The 21,564-nt window shown below is 44.1% G+C and overlaps 1 protein-coding gene across 1 annotated transcript; it reads left to right on the top strand.

Annotated features, from left to right (window-relative positions):
- Positions 1–1,075: 1,075 nt before the first annotated feature.
- On the top strand, positions 1,076–2,184 carry LOC306968282 (trace amine-associated receptor 13c-like; the record flags this gene model as incomplete). Its single annotated transcript, XM_079563624.1, has 2 exons — positions 1,076–1,245; positions 1,386–2,184. The coding sequence occupies 2 exons, from the start codon at positions 1,076–1,078 to the stop codon at positions 2,182–2,184; spliced, it is 969 nt and encodes a 322-aa protein (XP_079419750.1).
- Between the last annotated feature and the right edge of the window lie 19,380 nt (positions 2,185–21,564).

Below are 21,564 nucleotides of genomic sequence, written 5' to 3'. Positions count from 1 at the left end.
GACAGTGGTTCACATGGTAGAGTGAATGATAGGGCGACTGGCTCACATGGTAGAGTGAATGATAGGGCGACAGTGGCAGATATGGTAGAGTAAATGATAGGGTGACAGTGGTTCACATGGTAGAGTGAATGATAGGGTGACAGTGGCAGATATGGTAGAGTAAATGATAGGGTGACAGTGGTTCACATGGTAGAGTAAATGATAGGGCGACTGGCTCACATGGTAGAGTGAATGATAGGGTGACAGTGGCAGATATGGTAGAGTGAATGATAGGGTGACAGTGGCAGATATGGTAGAGTAAATGATAGGGTGACAGTGGTTCACATGGTAGAGTGAATGATAGGGCGACTGGCTCACATGGTAGAGTGAATGATAGGGTGACAGTGGTTCACATGGTAGACTGAATGATAGGGCGACAGTGGTTCACATGGTAGAGTGAATGATAGGGCGACTGGCTCACGTGGTAGAGTGAATGATAGGGTGACAGTGGTTCACATGGTAGAGTGAATGATAGGGTGACAGTGGTTCACATGGTAGAGTGAATGATAGGGTGACAGTGGTTCACATGGTAGAGTGAATGATAGGGCATCAGTGGCTCACATGGTAGAGCCAGTCATAGGGCGACAGTGACGCATGTGGTAGAGCAAATGATAGGGTGACTGTGGCTCACATGGTATAGCCAGTCATAGGGCGACAGTGACGCATGTGGTAGAGCAAATGATAGGGTGACTGTGGCTCACATGGTATAGCCAGTCATAGGGCGACAGTGACGCATGTGGTAGAGCAAATGATAGGGTGACTGTGGCTCACATGGTATAGCCAGTCATAGGGCGACAGTGACGCATGTGGTAGAGCAAATGATAGGGTGACTGTGGCTCACATGGTTGAGCGAATGATGGGGCGACAGTGGCGCACATGGTATAGCGAATGACTCATCCCAACTTATTAACTTGTGCAGAAACAGTATTGTTGTTGAAGATATGCGCATGCTTTAGTAAAGTCCACTGGGGTCTTACGTAGTTGAGAGAACAGTCAGGCGCTATATCATGGATCCCTGACTCCAGTGAGTCTGATGATGGGCGGGGAGAAGGAAGAACTTTGCTTCCCACTTCTCCTCAACAGCTCGTGCAGAAAGCCTCAGACCCACATGTCTGAGGCAGTGTCTGTCTATGCTGTGCTCTCCATCCTCTCACTGCTCACCACCGCACTCAACCTGCTGGTCATCATCTCCATAGCACACTTCAGGTGAAGTCATTACAACTAATTTGCTCATGTTATAATGTTGCTATTGAATCATTTTTGTAACTTACATTGACACATTAAACATTTAAAGACACTTTTCAGAGTGATTTAAAACTTCTAAATATGACTCTTCTCTCTTGCAGACAGCTCCACTCCTCCACTAACTTCATTCTCCTCTCTCTGGCCGTGTCAGACTTCTTCATTGGTCTTGTTGTGTTTCCGACTGACACATTTATGTGGAAACGCTGTTGGGTCTTAGGCGATCTGTTATGTGCGCTCTATTTTACCATATCCCTCATATTACTCATGGCCTCTACCATAAGCATGGTTCTCATTTCAGTGGATCGCTATGTGGCCATTTGTTACCCAATGCACTACCAAACTAGAATGACACAGAAATCCATCAGGATAACTATTTCTGTATGCTGGACATACTCAGCCTGTTACTCTTTTGCACTGTTTCATGACAGCTTCTCCAATTTAGGCAAAAACAGGTCTTGCCATGGAGAGTGTGTGGCTGTTGTGGAGGTGGATGCTGACCTAGTTTTAGGGTTTGTCATTCCCATCTGCATCATTGTAGTCCTGTATTCGAGAGTGTTTGTGGTGGCTGTCTCCCAGGCCCGGGCCATGCGCTCTCATGTTACAACTGCCACATTACAATCCACAAAGTCAAAGAAATCTGAAATCAAAGCTGCCAGAAACCTGGGCGTACTTGTGCTGGTCTTTCTAATCTGTTATTGCCCGTACTATATTGCTGTGCTCAGTGGAGGTCACATAGTGGGTACCTCGCTTGAAGTTGTGATGGCTTTTCTGATGTATGCAAACTCCTGTTTAAATCCGCTCATCTACGCCTTGTTTTATCCCTGGTTTAGAAAGGCTATAAAATGTATTATTACTCTACAGATACTGTTGCCTGGATCATGTGACTTAATGCTAACTTAAAATTTAGGTGTTCCTTATTTTGCCTACAAGCAATTGCATTTTATGATTTTCTGGTGGAATCTCATACTGCAAATGTACATTTTCCTTTTACTTGTTTTCTATTCTCTGCACTCAGGCAAATAGAGCCTGTACCTTTGTACAGGGGCAATGATTTTTCCACAAACTCAGAGCCATGAAATGGGTTTCCAGTTGTCCTACAGAGTCTGATCACTTGTGTCACAAAAAGATGTTATTTTTCATCTTTTACCTCAAAATGAGATGCTGCACTACATCCAAATTAATAAAGCTTTTTTTATGTTATTGCTAATTACAAAACCCTCCTGGAACCACCACCTTAACGTGGTGGAGGATCTCTGTTGTTTGGGAGTTTTGTGCCTGGTTGGCATAGAACAGATCCTAGTTGACAGGTCAAACAAAGAGCGGTTAAAGAAGCCCCACATGAGAGACCAACAGACCAGGTTTGGACCATGAGGCCGTCTTTCCGTGGACCCACCAACCGCAGGAGCCATACAGGGCTGGTGCAACGCGATTTGGGCAGCTCGGACGGTTGCTCCCACTACATGTGTGTGTGTGTGTGTGTGTATTTATTTATATTTATAAAATATATATTTCTCTCTTTATTTTGACTTAAATACTGATATTTTACAAATTTTACCTCACTATGATGTATTCATGCGGTGAATTGGTGACTTAGTTTGCTGCAACAGAAACACATGTTTGGATGCGGAGGTTCAAAGACATGAAAATAAATTAACAAATAAAATTAATGAATAAAATAATAATAAAAAAGCAATTAATTATTTGCAGCAATTAAACATCTCAAAGGGATAAGAGGACATGTATGGAATTCTTTATTATTTTAAATGCTATAATAATTAATACTGGATATAGGGCTTTTTTCACACAATGCATCTCCTTGTGTAAAGTGCGCAGAATAGTTGAACGATGCACAGTGACACCATTTGCAGCAGGATGATATTGCAGGTCTTTGGAGCTGGTTGACTGACTGTTCTCACCATCCTGCGCCTCTGCTTATCTGAGATTTTTCTTGGTCTGCCACTTAGGGCTTTAACTAGAACTGTGCCTCTGTAGTTCCCTTGTTCCTAGTTCCTTCCCCTAAACCATAATGTTGAACAATTATTGTTTTAAGGTCATCTGAGAGTTGTTTGGAGGCTCCCATGTTGCCATTCTTCAAAGAAGATGCAAAGAGGAGAAACATTCACCTGTGTATGGAGGTCAGGGGTCACTAGGGTTGCCGAACCAATTTTCAGTTTTTCAAGTATGCACATGCCTCATTTTGTTTGAATCATTCTTGCACACTTTCCTATATATAGAAGATGAGGCAGTGGAGGTCCCGTCATGGGAGGACAAGCGCCTACACAGGATGTACCACCGAAACAAAACTGAAGTGGCGGATGTCAAGAAATCATACCAATGGCTAGACAGAGCTGGACTAAAGGCCAGCACAGAGGCACTCATCATGGCTTCTTACTTTTATATAGTCCCCTTTGGAACTGGTGCCCCAAATTAATCTCAAGACTAATCTACCAACCTATTAATTAATTAACAAATATATATATACTGTGCAAAGAGGCCAATGAGACAATCCAGCACATAACTGCAGGGTGTAAGATGCTGGCAGGGAAAGCTTACATGGAGCGCCATAACCAAGTGGCTGGTATAGTATACAGGAACATCTGTGCAGAGTATGGGCTGGAAACCCCAAGGTCAAAGTGGGAAACACCTCCAAAGGCGGTAGAGAATGACCGAGCCAAGATCCTGTAGACGGACAGAATGGTATTGGCGAACCAACCGGACATTGTAGTGGTGGACAAAGAGCAAAGGAAAGCCGTTGTGGTCGACATAGCAATACCAAGCGAGATATATATACACATATTAGTGCTGTCCAAATTATCGATAAATTTTAACAGCATAATTTCTTTTTATGCACGATTAATTGGTCTGAATTTGCCAACACACAAAGCCTGTCAGTCAAACAGGAGTTTTCCTTCTGCACCGCTGAGGACACCTTTGAAATCGCTTATGAATTTCTCTGGGAACGAGCCGCTGCATGCCACAAACAGCGTGTCAACTCACCGATAGTTGAGCGTGGCAGAAGGGGTTCACATTGCCATTCTGGCACCTACCCACTCTGACATTGAAGTCTAATTGTCGTCGTAGTGACACTTTTTTCTTTTGTGCAACGTCCTGCCATTCCGACACACAAGATAATTATTAAAAAATAATCCTAAACTTACCTTAGTCCTAACCTTAAAGGATCTGCATCCTGATATTTTAGCCATTCCAAAGTTAAGTATAGGCATTTCTATGATATATTGTACCACTATGGAGTACTATTTTTACTATTTTTTGTGATAAATATAAGTGTTTTCTGGAGGTATTTTTCAAACCCGGGAGACACAACGCTTCGATTCAGTTAACTCCGCCCCCTCTCTCCGCACATACAACTTTACCGTAATATAAATAAACAGCAATAAGTGAAGATACTTGCAGTTATAAGGAGTTGACATCTGCAACAAAGCTTCATAACACACATTTTGATAAACTCACCGCTCTGGTCCATTGCTGTTTACATTATGGGATTCGCGTTGGTTATAAAAGTTAATCCACTTTGATTCAGGCGAAGGTTCACCAAACATCCATTAAGAGACAGTCACAGAAAAACAATATTTTGGTGATAGTCGCTGAATCATGAAGAGAAACAATAACTTCTGACGAGTGGCCTCTCCTTTAGGAAGGTTGAATAAAGTCCTCGTAGACAAACGCGCTTCTTTTTCTCCGTGACATTATCGTTAAGTAAGAAAAAAGAACAGGTGTGTCCAGAGTAGGTTATAACGAGCTCCATCTTCACAGCTGCAGCGCAAACATGACTGATCTGTTCAGACGCTCAGGGATGTGTTTGTTTTGGCCTCAGCTGACCTGGAAGCACCTCGGGCACATCCTTTTTTTTTTCTTCTTTTATCTTTGTTTCTCTCTTACAATAGAAATAATGAAAAAGCTGTTTTACAAATTAAAATCAGGCCATAAAGCATTACATTACAGACGTCGAGCACTTCCATTCCGCTGTGACGACACAACTGAACACTCAGTCGTTCACCAGGACAGGAGCAGGATTCAGGAGGATTGCTGAGAACTGTGTGAATGAAGCCAAAAAACACTCTGGAGGTGTTTATAAGGAAATAGCAAAATGACCTGGCTAAAAGCTTTAAAAAGAAATAGAGGTATCGCAAAGTGTCGCATTGTCGGGAAGTCGCAATGGAGGGTTGTCGGAATGACGGGTTGATCCCGGCGGAAGGACACTTTCCACCACAGCTGTATCCACCCAAAAAATGATTGAAGTCAACAGTGTGGGACCTCTTTAGGTGTCCAGGACAGCCAAGTTGTTGTTGTTGCTGATGGACATATGTTATGCAAATCCTGTAGTCAGAAAGTTACAGCAAAAGGCGTTGATAGGCCCACGAGGAACATGAAACAACATCTTGGAGACAATCCTTCGCTGTAAATGTCTGAGTCAAGATAAAGACCTGCATAATTCCCAATAAACTTGCCCAAATGTATCTCTCTTCTTCAGCGTAAACAGACGGGAAAGTGAAAGCGCAAACACACACGTGATGTGTTCAAGCGAGGCCCGTTTCTGCATTTTAGAAATGCGTTTCCTTTGTCTGTTCATCAAAATATCTGACAGATAATGAAGCAGGGCAGCATAAGTTTTGACAACATAAAACCTATGCCTATTTGGCCTAATAATAATATATAATGAAACAATTATGATAATTATAAAGTAGTAAAGTTGGTATTGTTTTGTATCATTCAGTTAATTTATTTAATGCAAAGGAGTCTTAAAGCCTTTATTTAATTTAAAGTGTTGAAGCGCAGTGCCTATCTTGTTTGTGTTGACCAGCACACGTGTGCTAGCCGATACAACCCAACACTCGCACCATCAGCCTCATCATCTGCTTTGCATCACATCCACGACTGCTGTCCCGAACCTTGAAGTCGCTGGATGGACCTTCTGTAACGATGAAGGCAGGAAATTGCACTTCTGCATGTCATAATCCAACAACGTCTTCTTTGCTTGGTTCAACCAGCATACAGACCCGCGAGGCAAGACCCTCTTCTCCAGCTTCAACAACAGGTCAAAGCTGTCAATGTGATGAAAGAACCAAGCAATAGAAGTCAAGCCTGGGCAGCCCAGCCAACTGAGGTATTTTCACACCAATTCTGACCTCTCCATTGTGCAGTGGTGGGCTGTCAGGGCCAGCAAGTCCTTCACAATGCAAGCCATGGCCCTGGTCTAAAATTTGTTATTAGTATATTTAATTTATAATTTATTTGTGTAATGTACAGCTGAGTTGCTTATATTGGTATTGTTGAGGTGTAACTGTAGTTTCCTACTCAAAAAGAGCATTAAACACCTTTGGCGAACTGCTCCTTCTTAGGGCCTGCGCTGCAGACTCAGCTGTCCCTCTGTTGTCAGGCCACATGATTGACAGCCAGCGTGGCTGACAGGATTATCAGTCAAGCAAAATTTGACGTACATGTGCAATGACAGTGTGTCCCCCAGGGTCGGCTGTATCTCAGTAGGTATCCCTTTGTTTTCCTCGTCTGGGAAAACCGTTAATGCATGGGCAAGATGTTCCAGCTAATCAGAAGTGCAGGCTCAACTAAACCGGATAAATAAAATTCCTCATATAAAATGTCGGAACGGGGCAAAATTAAGCTCTTCCTCATAAAGAGCTTTGATAGAAAAGAGGTGGGAACGACGGCGGGACGCATTCACTAGGGCCCAGACAGGAGAAGCTGAACTTGCACTCGGATTAGGAACAGGTACGGGACTACGAGCGCTAAAAAGGCATCCCACATAGCATCAAACTCAAAGTCTAGTATTTTTTTTTTTTTTTTTAAATTTTATGTTCCCAACTCCTGGAGAGAGGCTGGACTCTCCATTTTTCTGGAGTTGCCCGCGGGGAGAGGCGGCGGGCTGGGGTGGGTTTGCTCATATCCCCCCAGCTCAGCCGCCACGTGTTGGAGTTCACCCCGGTGGACGAGAGGGTCGCGTCCCTACGCCTTCGGGTCGGGGACAGGTCTCTCACCGTTGTTTCGGCCTACGGGCCCAACATCGGTGCAGAGTACCCGGCCTTCTTGGAGTCCCTGGGAGGGGTACTAGATAGTGCTCCGACTGGGGACTCCATTGTTCTGCTGGGGGACTTCAACGCCCACGTGGGTAACGACAGTGAGACCTGGGAGGGGGTGATTGGGAAGAACGGCCTCCCCGATCTGAACCCGAGTGGTGTTCTGTTATTGGACTTCTGTGCTAGTCACAGTTTGTCCATAACGAACACCATGTTCGAGCACAAGGGTGTCCATAAGTGCACGTGGCACCAGGACACCCTAGGCAGGAGGTCGATGATCGACTTTGTAGTTGTGTCATCTGATCTCCGGCCGCGTGTCTCGGACACTCGGGTGAAGAGAGGGGCTGAGCTGTCAACTGATCACCACCTGGTGGTGAGCTGGATCCGCTGGCAGGGGAGGAAGCCGGTCAGACCTGGTAGGCCCAAGCGTGTTGTGAGGGTCTGCTGGGAACGTCTGGCGGATCCCTCTGTCAGTGGGGTCTTCAACTCCCACCTCCGGAAGAGCTTCACCCAGATTCCGGGGGAGGCGGGGGACATGGAGTCAGAGTGGACTCTGTTCTCCTCCTCCATTGTCGATGCGGCTGCTCGTAGTTGTGGCCGTAAGGTCTCTGGTGCCTGTCGCGGCGGCAATCCCCGAACCCGGTGGTGGCGCCCGGAAGTAAGGGATGCCGTCAAGCTGAAGAAGGAGTCCTACCTGGCCTTATTGGCTTGTGGGACTCCTGAGGCAGCTGAGAGGTACCGGCAGGCCAAGCGTGCTGCGGCTCGGGCGGTCGCGGAGGCTAAAACTCGGGTCTGGGAGGAGTTCGGGGAGGCCATGGAGGAAGACTATCGGTCGGCCTCGAAGAGATTCTGGCAAACCATCCGGCGCCTCAGGAGGGGGAAGCAGTGCTTCACCAGCACTGTTTACAGTGCGGGTGGGGGGCTGCTGACCTCGACTGGGGATGTCGTCGGGCGGTGGAAGGAGTACTTCGAGGACCTCCTCAATCCCGTCGTCACGTCTTCCAATGAGGAAGCAGAGGCTGAGGACTCGGAGGTGGGCTCGCCCATCACCGGGGCTAAAGTCACCAAGGTGGTGAGAAAGCTCCTTGGTGGCAAGGCTCCGGGGGTGGATGAGATTCGCCCTGAGTACCTTAAGTCTCTGGATGTTGTAGGACTGTCTTGGCTGACACGTCTCTGCAACATCGCGTGGCGGTCGGGGACAGTGCCCCTGGATTGGCAGACCGGGGTGGTGGTCCCTCTCTTTAAGAAGGGGGATCGGAGGGTGTGTTCCAATTACAGAGGAATCACCCTCCTTAGCCTCCCCGGTAAGGTCTACTCCGGGGTGCTGGAGAGGAGGATCCGGCCGATAGTTGAACCTCGGATCCAGGAGGAACAATGCGGTTTTCGTCCTGGTCGTGGCACACTGGACCAACTCTATACCCTTCATCGGGTACTCGAGGGTTCGTGGGAGTTCGCCCAACCAGTCCACATGTGTTTTGTGGATCTGGAGAAAGCGTTCGACCGCGTCCCTCGTGGTGCCCTGTGGGGGGTGCTCCGGGAGTATGGGGTCCGGGGCCCTCTGCTAAGGGCTGTCCGTTCCCTGTATGACCGCAGCAGGAGCTTGGTTCGCATTGCCGGCAGTAAGTCAGACCTGTTCCCGGTGCGTGTTGGTCTCCGCCAGGGCTGCCCTTTGTCACCGGTTCTGTTCATTACTTTTATGGACAGAATTTCTAGGCGCAGCCAGGGGCCGGAGGGTGTCCGGTTTGGGAGCCTCAGAGTCTCATCTCTGCTGTTTGCGGACGATGTTGTTCTGATGGCTTCAACGAACCAGGACCTTCAGCACGCACTGGGGCGGTTTGCAGCCGAGTGTGTAGCGGCCGGGATGAGGATCAGCACCTCCAAATCCGAGGCCATGGTTCTCCACCGGAAAAAGGTGGCTTCCCCTCTTCGGGTCGGTGGGGAGTCCTTGCCTCAAGTGGAGGAGTTCAAGTATCTCGGGGTCTTGTTCACGAGTGGGGGACGGATGGAGCGTGAGATCGATAGACGGATCGGTGCGGCGTCAGCAGTGATGCGGTCGCTGTATCGGTCTGTCGTGGTGAAGAGGGAGCTGAGTCGGAGGGCAAAGCTCTCGATTTACCGATCGATCTACGTTCCCACCCTCACCTATGGTCATGAGATTTGGGTCATGACCGAAAGGACAAGATCGCGAATACAAGCGGCCGAAATGAGTTTCCTTCGCAGGGTGGCTGGGCGCACCCTCCGAGATCGGGTGAGGAGCTCAGTTACCCGGGAGGAACTCGGAGTAGAGTCGCTGCTCCTTCACGTCGAAAGGAGCCAGCTGAGGTGGCTCGGGCATCTGTTTCGGATGCCTCCTGGTCGCCTCCCGCGGGAGGTGTTCCAGGCATGTCCTAGTGGGACAAGGCCTCGTGGAAGGCCCAGGACACGGTGGTGGGACTATGTCTCCGAGCTGGCCTGGTGTCGCCTCGGGGTCCCCCCAGAACAGCTGGAGGAGGTGTGTGTGGATCGGGAAGTTTGGGCATCTCTGCTGAGACTGCTGCCCCCGCGACCCGGCCCCGGATAAAGCGGAAGAAAATGGATGGATGGATGGAAATTTTTATGTTTGGGTTGATTGGGGTGTCTTGCTTGGGATGTCTTGCTCTGTCAACAAAACAGCCACGAGTTTACACGTTATAATGCGCTCTGTCAGTCGCGCTCATGTGTTTCTGTATATTACGAGTGTTCCTGAAGGTTTAGTTTGGGGGCGGAGGCACCACTGCTTTGCTTAGCCTTGTTAAAAGGATTCTTTGACATGCAAATGCCACAATAGAAAACAGTTTTATACATATGCCTTTGAATTTGTTGATCAATTTGTATGTGTTTGCGTGAATGAACCCAGGTTGCTATTGAAGGCCCTGACTGAAACCCCACAGCAAGTTCAAGTTGTTGTCTGTATATTTATTGATTATTGAAAAGAAAAGAAAAGAAAAGAGAAAATCACCAGACTTATTTTTCCGTTACCTTGCGCAGTAACAGTATTGTTGTTAAAGGGACTATAAGGAGTTTAAAAATGTTAAAACTAGAGGTGGGCATAGATTATTTTTTTAATCTAGATTAATCTAGATTAGTTTTTAAATTAATGTAGATTAATCTAGATTAAAATGGCTCGATTGAATTCTGCCGAAGCCATTCAGAATATGTGTGCTGCCCAAATAATGACTAAAAGTAAGTCATTATTTAACATTAATTTTGAACTGTGGGCCCACTACATCAGAGGTCCTGATGAACTGTCTACAGTCAGTAGCTTTGTGTCAATCAGTTTTCTGGTGACAAAATAAATCTCCTCTTCTGCACACTATGACCTGCTAAAGAAAAAAGTCTCTCACATGGGACAGTTGTGGCAAGAGTCCTCAAGTATTTATTTACGGGTAATGTGGGCCATCTTACCAGATCAGAAAATAGGCCTCTGTGAGCGTGGGAAACATGTGCGCGTCTCCTGATTGGTCAACAGTGTCACGTGATCACTGTCACAACAACGCAGTTCATGCTGCTGCAGCTGCTGCTACTAAGAGCTTCAACCTGGCGATAGTTCTGTCAAAATGGAGATAAACGTCGACAACACGAAGATGTGGGACGTATTTCTTTGGATTTGATCAGAAAAGAAAACGGGCGGAGCGGAGAAAGAGAAGCTAACGGACTCGGAGAAAAGTAGCTGGAAAGTCCGTCTCCAAACTCCGTAAGTGCTGTGGTTAAACTCTGCTCGCGGTTGACATGTAGCTGGAAAAGGCTCTCGTGAACTTTTGGTGATAAAGTTGCGCTGTTTCGTGTGGGGCTGTGGCCATGAAATGAGTTGCTTATGTCGCTGTTTTGAGGGAGGCCCTGCTGTGTTTTTCTGTCTTTTTTTCCCTCTGTCATTGGCCGCTGCTTCTGTGTGTCGCTTTGGAGACGATATATTCACTCACGTTTCTCCTGTGCGTCCGAAATTGGGCATAAAAGTCGTGTAATGTGTGCTGACCATAAAATATCACGGTGAAAGTCATCATAGCTTGCAGAGTATTGACCCAGCTCCCAACACAGCTTTGAGAACAGATTAACAGCGATATTTTTTTTATCGCCCGATAAGAGTCTCGCGTTAACGCAGCACGTTAACGCCGATAACGGCCCACCACTAGTTAAAACTAAGTATTTTCCTCCCCCTACATGTTCCAGCCATGTCCTATTGTGTAGAATGAGCTCAGACCTGTTCACCACAACTGCTTCTAAATTCCTTCAGTCACTCAAAAAAGTGTCACTTTGGGTCTGAATTGCAAACTTGCATCCAGCCCCTTTAAAGATATGAGCATGCATGAGTAAAGTCTCCTGGGATCTTACGTATTTGAGACAGTAGTCAGGTATATATCACAGCTCCCTGACTCCAGTGAGTCTGATGATGGGCTGGGAGGAGGAAGAACTTTGCTTCCCACTTCTCCTCAACAGCTCGTGCAGAAAGCCTCAGACCCACATGTCTGAGGCAGTGTCTGTCTATGCTGTGCTCTCCATCCTCTCACTGCTCACCACCGCACTCAACCTGCTGGTCATCATCTCCATAGCACACTTCAGGTGAACTCATTGTCACTAACTAAGTTTTCAATGCTTGTGTGATAACGTTGCAAGTGTTACTATCTGTCAAAACTAGATTACAGTCTTTTTTGTAACCTGTATTAACAGTTTTCTTTAAGGTTAAGTTATTCAAGCCTTCTAATTTAGTGATAAAACTAACTAACTTCAATTCTTTTCTTTCACTTGCAGACAGCTCCACTCCCCCACTAACTTCATCCTCCTCTCTCTGGCTGTGTCGGACTTCTTCATTGGTCTTGTTGTGATACCCACTGAGACTCTAATGTGGAAAAGCTGTTGGCTCTTAGGCGACCTGTTATGTACTCTCTATTTTACTCTGCCCATAACTTTCCTCATGGCCTCCATCACAAACATGGTTCTCATTTCAGTGGATCGCTACGTGGCCATTTGTTACCCAATGCACTACCATAGCAGAAATGGAGTGAAAGTTGTCAGCATGACTCTTCCTGTATGCTGGGTGTATGCAGTTTGTTATGCCTTTTTTCTTTTGCAAAAAAACTTCTCCAATTTAGGCAAGTACAGGTCTTGCCATGGAGAGTGTGTGGTTTTTATGGAGGTGGATGCTGACCTAGTTTTAGGGTTTTTCATTCCTATCTGCATCATTGTAGTCCTGTATATGAGAGTGTTTGTGGTGGCTGTCTCCCAGGCCCGGGCCATGCGCTCTCAAGTTTTAACGATCACATTAAAAATCACAAAGTCAAAGAAATCTGAAATCAAGGCTGCCAGAAACCTGGGCGTTCTTGTGCTGGTCTTTCTAATCTGTTATTGCCCGTACTATTTTGTTATGTTCAGTGGAGGTCACATGGTGGGTGCATCTCTTGAAGTTGTGATGGTTTTTTTAATGTATGCAAACTCCTGTTTAAATCCACTCATCTACGCCTTGTTTTATCCCTGGTTTAGAAAGGCTATGAAATGTATTATTACTCTACAGATACTGCTGGCTGGATCATGTGACCTAATGCTAATTTAGGATTTAAGTGTTCATCATTTTTCCCACAAGCAACTGTATTTCATGATTTTCTGGTGAAATCTCATACTGCAAATGTACATTTTTCTTTTGTTTTCTATTCTCTTCACTCGGGCAAATAGAGCCTGTACCTTTGTACGTCAGCAATGAATGGAATACACTACACACCCTTTTTTTTCACTTGCTGCTCATTGTACGTGTATAGGTCTAAGCATTTAAACATTGCAAGTCACAATGCAGAGTTCTACTGTTGTTAATGTACAATGTTGTCTCATGTAATGAACTGAAATAAATAATGCAAGAGAAATCTTTTTGAGTGTTTTCCCCCAACATATTGACAATACCATATTAAACCAGAGTTAAAAATATAAACATTTATTTCCTTCTGCATAAAATAATTTATATTACGATTACACTCCACATAGATGACAGATACAGATTGCTCTATGCTCTCAACTAAAGCATACATTTTGAAATGCTTATCTCAGTTTGGCACTTCTTTCATTCCATTTTAAAGCCCCAAAATGCAAATTAAGTACAATAAATATAGCATTCTAGTTTTATTTTTATGCAAAATGAATCTGGTTAAACATTTTTGTGTCCTACAAGTCTATTTCCTCCTCACAGCACACTCCGAAAAGTGCGCTGGGTTTGGGTGCATGTTGAAGATAGGTTTGCAAATTCAATATATGTGTTACCAAATAGAAATTTTATAAAGGTAATGCAGACCCATAGCCTTTTGAAGCAGGTTAAATAAAGCTAAATTCGTGTGCCACCAGCTTACTGAAGGACATGCTGTAAATCCCCTGAGGGGTTTACAGGCTTAGGTTGATGTATTTTCTGCACCTTCCCTCTTTTTGCAGTCAAATGTATTGAATTTTCAGTTGCTCAAATACTCTTCTTTCTGACCTGACCCTCTGACCAATTAAACCAGGGGTTCTCAAACTTTTTTTTGCATGGGACCTCAACATTTGATATGTAAACAACTCAGGACCCCTATTACATGAAGTTATTGCTTCTTAAACTACTTTAAGACAGAAAACCTCTACCACCGCCTTTAACCGAGCGCATTTTCTCCACCTGCAATTGTCAAAAAATAAAATAAAGTAAAATACATTGTCACCAAACACAATCTAAAGAAGTACAATACTGGGTTTAGTAATGGATCCCAAGAGTAAAATAGCAATGACTCAGGAGCATAGATTTAAAAGATTTTCAAAACTGAATTGGGGGAAAGCTCTGTGAGGAGTTGGCAGAATATTTCATATTTTGGGTCCTCTGTATAGTACACTGAACGGAGAGTGACTGGAGGGAGCAAAAGGTGCTCTGAATAGATTGCTACTGCGAGTGGGAAATCTGTGAAATTCATTGCTAAATTTTGACCCGAAAGCCACTGGAGCCCACGGCCTATCAAAATGACCCAAAAGCCACTGAAGATTTTTGTAAAAAGAAGCATAAAAAATATGAATGTATGGTTGTTTTAAGGCTCTTTTTTGGAGTGTACATTTTTCGACATTAGGGTCTTGAAAGGGTGCAAAATTAAGGGCCACAAGGAAACATTTTATTGAGGTGCTGTGGCAGTAGCCCATTAACTGAGCGATAAACAAATTGACCACGTTGGAAGTGGTTAACCTGGTAAACACTAAGAACACCGGCTTTAGCAAACAGGGGGCTTGAGGAGTGTCTACAATCTATGCGAAAGATTATTCTTAATGCTCGTTTCTGGAGACGAAGAATTGGCTCAAGTTTGGTTTTATGAGTACTGGCCCAAGCAATATTACAATCATTAATATATGGATATATCATTGTGTAATACAAGATCTTTGCAATATTTATTTAAATCATATCCCAGGATTTTCCCAATATACCCACTGCTTTGGCTATTTTTGTACTGATGAAATTAAGGTGTGGTTTCCAGGTCAGGGATTCATCCACCAGGACACCGAGGAAGCGAGCTGAAATAACATTCCTTATGGGAATGTTATCAATTTGAATTTTTATAGAAGGGTTTTAACTTTTTGGATGTATCCCAAAAAATGTGTGCCCCGTCACGAGAACCAGGGAACCAGGTGTGTGCAGGCTACGGATAATATAACATTATCCATGGCAATAAGGACCGTGTGTGCGTTCTTCCTTCCCTCTGGTCAAATGTGTGTGTGTTTGAATAATGTTGCTAGTTGTCATTGTGTGGCTAGTTGCTGTAGAGGTAGGCTCTATGGGAAGTGGATTTATGCAAGAGATATTTATTTATATATTACCTGTTAGCAAAACTTTTTTTTATTTTCTTTGATGGCATTTTTGCCTTTTCTCCCCTCTGTGCTTTACTGCTTCACGGGGGGAGTGGGTATGGCTTTCCTAAATGAGATGTAAATTAGCTCTATTGTCACTCGAGCATCAGAGTGAGGTGAGAACCGCCCAAAACTTTGGAGGCCTTTTTCTGCCCTTTGGGCTTTTATGAGTTGTTAAATTCAAATCACTGCTACGTGTCCAAATATGATCAGATTTTCATGTGTTATACATGTTTGAAAGCTTGGAGACTACACTGTGTCTACATTGTGACAACAATCTGTGAAAAGCTCAAAAAGCCCCAGAACCGACACGTGTCCCTGATTCCTGTGACTGGGCACATATAAAGCTTGTTTTTGTAATTGTAAGTATTCTGCCCTCCCTAAACATCTGTAGTGTGTAGTTTGGCAGATAGCGAACAGACTTGACATGAAGACACTAAATAACTTTGGGCCATGTTCGTTGCTCCAGTCAAAAGTTGTAAAACTGCAAATAAACATAACATAAACATAAAAATGCAGTCAGTATTAGCATAGAAAACAGCTGATAGTATGTCACAAATATAGCTTAGAAACCAGTACCTGCAGTTAGATAACCTGCAAAAAAATGAAAAATATACACTAAAAAATCAGCTAGCAATAACAATAACATTGAACATAAGCCCTGCACAACACCTTCAGTCAACGAAAATTACAAGCATATGTTCCCAAAAGCTCTGTGGAAGATTTTTGCACTTTGAGCAGACCCACAGCAACTCCTGCTTGTATTCATTACTTTTCGCAAAACAAAGATGGCAGCCAAACAACTTTCTTTACGAAAACATGTTGTATACAGACTCGCCACAAGAGGGCAGTGCAACACTGTAAAACAACAGTAAAAGTCCTGAGGAGACAGCACATTAGGTGATAATTTATTGGCCTTAAACCACAAAGATGTTTTTTCCAGTTCTTCATTAACCACATTTATGAGCATATTAGTATCTTAATGGGAGCAAAACACACTTGTGTCATCTGCAAACAATATTTTAGAGAGTTTGATGGAAGCAATAGGAAGGTTATTAATATAAAACAAAAACAACAAAGGCCCCAAAATCGAACCTTGGGGTAAGTCGCATTGAAGAGGAAGAAGAGGAGATTCATGCCCATCGTATTTGATGGCTTGGTATCGGTCAGTTAGGTAACTAGTAAACCACAACAGTGATTTTTTTTTTTTTTAAACCTAAGAATCATCAGTTTTCCTGCATGTTCCTGAAGGTTTTTGTTTTGGGGCGGAGGCACTGCTGGTTTGGTTTGCCTTGTTAAACCTTTCTTTAAAAAGCTGTTTAATACATGTCTTTGAATGTGTTGATCAATTTGTGTGCTTTTGAGTGAGTGAGCCCAGGTTGCTGAAAACCCTGACTGAAACCTAATAGGCGAGGAAAGCCTTTCTCTTTGTAACAGTATTGTTGTTGAAGTTGTTGTTGGGATCTTACGTAGTTGAGACAGTAGTCAAGTATATATCACGGCTCCCTGACTCCAGTGAGTCTGATGATGGATGGGGAGGAGGAAGAACTTTGCTTCCCACTTCTCCTCAACAGCTCGTGCAGAAAGCCTCAGACCCACATGTCTGAGGCAGTGTCTGTCTATGCTGTGCTCTCCATCCTCTCACTGCTCACCACCGCACTCAACCTGCTGGTCATCATCTCCATAGCACACTTCAGGTGAAGTCATTGCAACTGATTTGTTTTTAATGCTTATGTGATAATGTTGTAAGTGTTTGTCTTAAAAAATCCAAAACAAACTTCAATTCTTTCCTCTCTCTTGCAGACAGCTCCACTCCTCCACTAACTTCATCCTCCTCTCTCTGGCTGTGTCGGACTTCTTCATTGGTCTTGTTGTGATCCCGATTGACACACTTATGTGGAAAAGCTGTTGGCTCTTAGGCGACCTGTTATGTACTCTCTATTCTACTCTGCCCATAACTTTCCTCATGGCCTCCATCACAAACATGGTTCTCATTTCAGTGGATCGCTACATGGCCATTTGTTGCCCAATGCACTACCATAGTAGAAATGGAGTGAAAGTTGTCAGCATGACTCTTCCTGTATGCTGGGTGTATGCAGTTTGTTATGCCTTTTTTCTTTTGCAAAAAAACTTCTCCAATTTAGGCAAATACAGGTCTTGCCATGGAGAGTGTGTGGTTCTTGTGGAGGGGGAAGCCGACCTCATTTTAGCATTTGTCATTCCTATTTGTATCATTGTAGTCCTGTATTCAAGAGTGTTTGTGGTGGCTGTCTCCCAGGCCCGGGCCATGCGTTCTCATGTTACAACTGCCACATTACAATCAACAAAGTCAAAGAAATCTGAAATCAAAGCTGCCAGAAACCTGGGTGTTCTAGTGCTGGTCTTCATCATCTGTTATTGCCCGTACTATATTGTTATGTTCAGAGGAGGTCACATAGTGGGTACATCTCTTGAAGTTGTGATGGTTTTTTTCATGTATTCAAACTCCTGTATAAATCCGCTCATCTATGCCTTGTTTTATCCCTGGTTTAGAAAAGCTATGAAATGTATTATTACTCTACAGATACTGCTGCCTGGATCATGTGACCTAATGCTAATTTAGGATTTAAGTGTTCATCATTTTGCCCACAAGCAATTGCATTTTATAATTTTCTGGAGAAATCTCAATGCAAATGTACTTTTTTTTTTCTTTTTCTATTCTCTGCACTCAGGCAAATAGAGCCTGTACCTTTGTACATCAGCAATGAATGGAGTACACCACACACCTTTTTTTTCACTTGCTGCTCATTATACGTGTATAGGTCTAAGCATTTAAACATTGCAAGTCACAATGCAGATTTTTACTGTTGTTAATATGTTGCATAAAATACTTTATATTACGATTTCATTCCACATAGATGATGGAAACAGATTGCTCTACGGTCTGTTTATTTATTCATTTATTTTTTTGCAAGACAGTGCATATTAACATAACAGCTCAACTGTAAAATATGCCAGAGTTAACCAAAAGGCTAGTTTTCATCTGTAGTCCTCGGCCAGATGTACAGTAGGCACCCTGGAAATGGGTAAAACAAGTTATCACAAAAAATATCACATGGCAAAATACAATAAACATCACATTTGCTGCAGCAGCAGGAATAAGACACCAAAACAAACATGCAACAAAGAGTTCATGCGCGACAGAGCTTAAGTGAGAATGCAGGAGGCAACATGAGGAAGCACAAGCAGGAGTTCATGAACAACTAGAGTCAGTTAGATAAAAGATACAGTCAATACAGATTAAAAGTTACAGTCAATAACATCAGTCAGTAATAATAGAAGGTGTAAAAAAGAAAGTAATCTTTAAAATGCAGCAGTATTGGGATTAGTTAAGAAGGACATGCAAGACGACTCAAGGAAGCGGCGGCGGCGAGCCAACGTTTTAATGATGAACGGAACATGTTATAACTATTGATTGTTGTTGGGATGTTGTTCCAATCTTTTGAAGCGTTAAAAGAGAAGGCTGACTGACTAAACACAGTTTTCCTGAGTGGAATGACACAGACGGACCTTACACTCAGAAATTCACAAAGAGGTGGAGGAGCCAGGACATGAGGGATTTTATATGCTAGACACATATTTGTGAACTTGATAAGATTTTCCCAAGTTAATAAATTGTATTTTGACAGAATATTGCAGTGATGAAAATGACGTGGTTTCTTATCCAGAACTTTAAGTGTTTGTTTGTATAGGGACTGTATTGGTTTCCTAGTGGTGTGGTTGGCCTGGGACCAGCTGGTGAGGCAGTAAGTCATATGCGAGAAGATCATTGAATGCATAAACATTTTGGCTGCTCGGGTGGACATTGAGTTTCTGATAAATTGAAAATTGGCTGAATTAAATTTTACTTTCTTGATAGTTTTGGTGACATGAGAATTAAAGTTGAGTTTGGAGTCAATGAGAATACCGAGATACTTAAATTCTGTAACTACTAGCTGAGTACTTGCTCGTCTCCACATTTGATATTCTGAGATTGTCAGTGATTACAAAGAAATGTCCAACCCGTCACAGTTCAGCTGTAGACCAGTGGTTCCCAACCCATTCCAAAAACTATGGCCACTACAAATGTGTAAAAGAATGAATGCAAAAAAAAAATTCAAACAAACAACAATTGGAGTGTTTGATGCACCCGTGCTCCTCTCTTATAAACTACAACGACAATATTTTCGCTAAACTCAGGGAATAGGATTCAAGAGACAGTGGAATAATTATGGATAAATATTAGGGGTTCAGCTCTAACGGTTTGGTTCACGGTGCAGGACCCGTGGTTTGGTGCATCACGGTGAACTGAAATAGCCTAATGATCGTTGATGGACAGTATTTATAACCTTACAATAAAATTGGCAATGCTTTCAAAGCTGCTTTAGAATAAAATGTACCTCTGGGCTGACAATACGTGAAAGAAAAATAGAAAACAAATGGTACAGCAGCAAAGAAAAAAAAAAGAAAAAAAACTACGCAGTGCAGGCCATGCGCTCGTTAACTGGTAGTTTCATTTTCGCTTTTACTCACACGGAGGATAAATCAGTCGGAGCAGCGCGTTTGATTAGAGGCTCGTGTTTGAGCAGGTTTTGGGCACGCACGCACACACATACACACGCGCACACATCGCCCTGTTTGGATGCGCACGCGCACACATACACACGTACGCACACATCGCCCTGTTTGGATGGGCGCGCACACATACATACACACACGCACGAACACACACACACGCGCGCACACACATCGCCCTGTTTGGATGCGCGCACACGCACGGCAGTCAGATCTCGTGCACTCGCGTTTTTGTGACGGCGGGTTGTCCTCAGACAGCAGCACCGCGGTCCATATGGACCCGTGGCCAATGCCCGCGGCCGGTGGGACCGTCACGTGGGGGCCGGCCGCGGATGTAATAACAATAATAAGAGCAATAATGCATTAGAGCGCTTTTCCAGACGCTCAAAGTCGCCTAACAATTTGGTGCATTATTCATGGACAGGCAACCAGTCTGCGCACATCAGCCCCCAACACCAACCACGCACACACTCAGTACTGTCGCCAGGCTTCCTGGTGTTCCCAAACGGTCTCCCATCCCAGGCCTAACCAGGCCATTCCCTTCGTAGCTTCCGAGGAACGGTCTCCCATCCCAGTCCTAACCAGGCCCGTCCCTGCTTAGCTTCAAAGTCGGTATGGGAAATAAACATTGAGATTGCGTTTTCTATAATAGATTTGAAGTTTTTCACCAGATTTGCCGGATTTGCAGTGGAGTTTGTAGTTTTGGTAAAAAACATACCGACTGTCTTGGAGACATTTAGCTGAAGGCCACTCTGACTTAGCCATTAACTGACCTTGACCATAGCGTTTGTGAGTTTAGTTGCCACTGCTGTTTTTGATGGCCCATGTACGTGTAGAACTGTATTGTCTGCGTACATTTGAATATTTACGTCTGGGCACACAAGTGGTAGGTCATTAATATACATGCAGAACAGAAGAGGGCCCAGGATTGACCCTTAGGGCACTCCAGTGGACAAATGAAGGGGTTCAGACTGATAGCTGCCAATACGGACAGTTTGTGATCGGTGGTAAAGATAAGATGCCACCACACTTTATCGCAGTATCTGAAAAGTTGAAATTAGAAAGCTTGGAGAGTAAGATCTTATGATTAACAGTGTCAAAAGCTTTCCTGAGATCTAAAAAGATGGCTCCAACAACGCTGTTCTTGTCAAGCAATGACTAGGGCTGGGTACCGTTAAACGGTACCTACTTGGTACCGACCGAAAAGCTCCGGTAGGGGGCGGTATCGAAACCTTTTTTTTTTTCTGCGCTAATTTTCGGTACTTTTTCTCTCCAAACGTCAATAAATGATCCACAGAGAGTCTAAAAAAGCCTGAACTCATGAGCAGCTTCAGCGCAAATGTAGAAGCGAAGCAAAGCTTATCAGAGATGGCAGAGCCGCGGTCTAAGCCAGGACTAGACCAGGACTAAACCAGGACTTACAGTAAACTGGTTAAAAACCAGGACTAAACCAGGACTGAAATAAGAAACTAGACTCTTAGACAAATAGAAAAGCAGTGTCAATGCAGTAGTGACAACGAGAAGCACATGGGCTTTACCTTTAGCCCCGCAGAGCCTGAAGTTACGCGCTGTTGTTTACAACTCCAGCTGCACCAAATGGCTGCACCGGAGCATTCGGGATCAAAGATTGTTTCTGGAAAAGGTGAGGGCTCACTCTGCATTAGCCATTTTTGGAACAGTTATGGTACATTGTTAGTGACAGAGTGAGCGCTCAGACTATGTAACAGATCTTTGATGTGTGAGGTGCTTTCACTGTCGAACAGCGCAGTGTGTTTAGAAAAGTTTA

This window comes from Gobius niger (assembly GCF_951799975.1).
Source record: "Gobius niger genome assembly, chromosome: 9".
In the NCBI taxonomy this organism is placed as follows: Eukaryota; Metazoa; Chordata; class Actinopteri; order Gobiiformes; family Gobiidae; genus Gobius; species Gobius niger.
The sequence above is the reverse complement of the archived record's forward strand: the minus strand, read 5'-3'. Positions and strand labels throughout refer to the sequence as shown.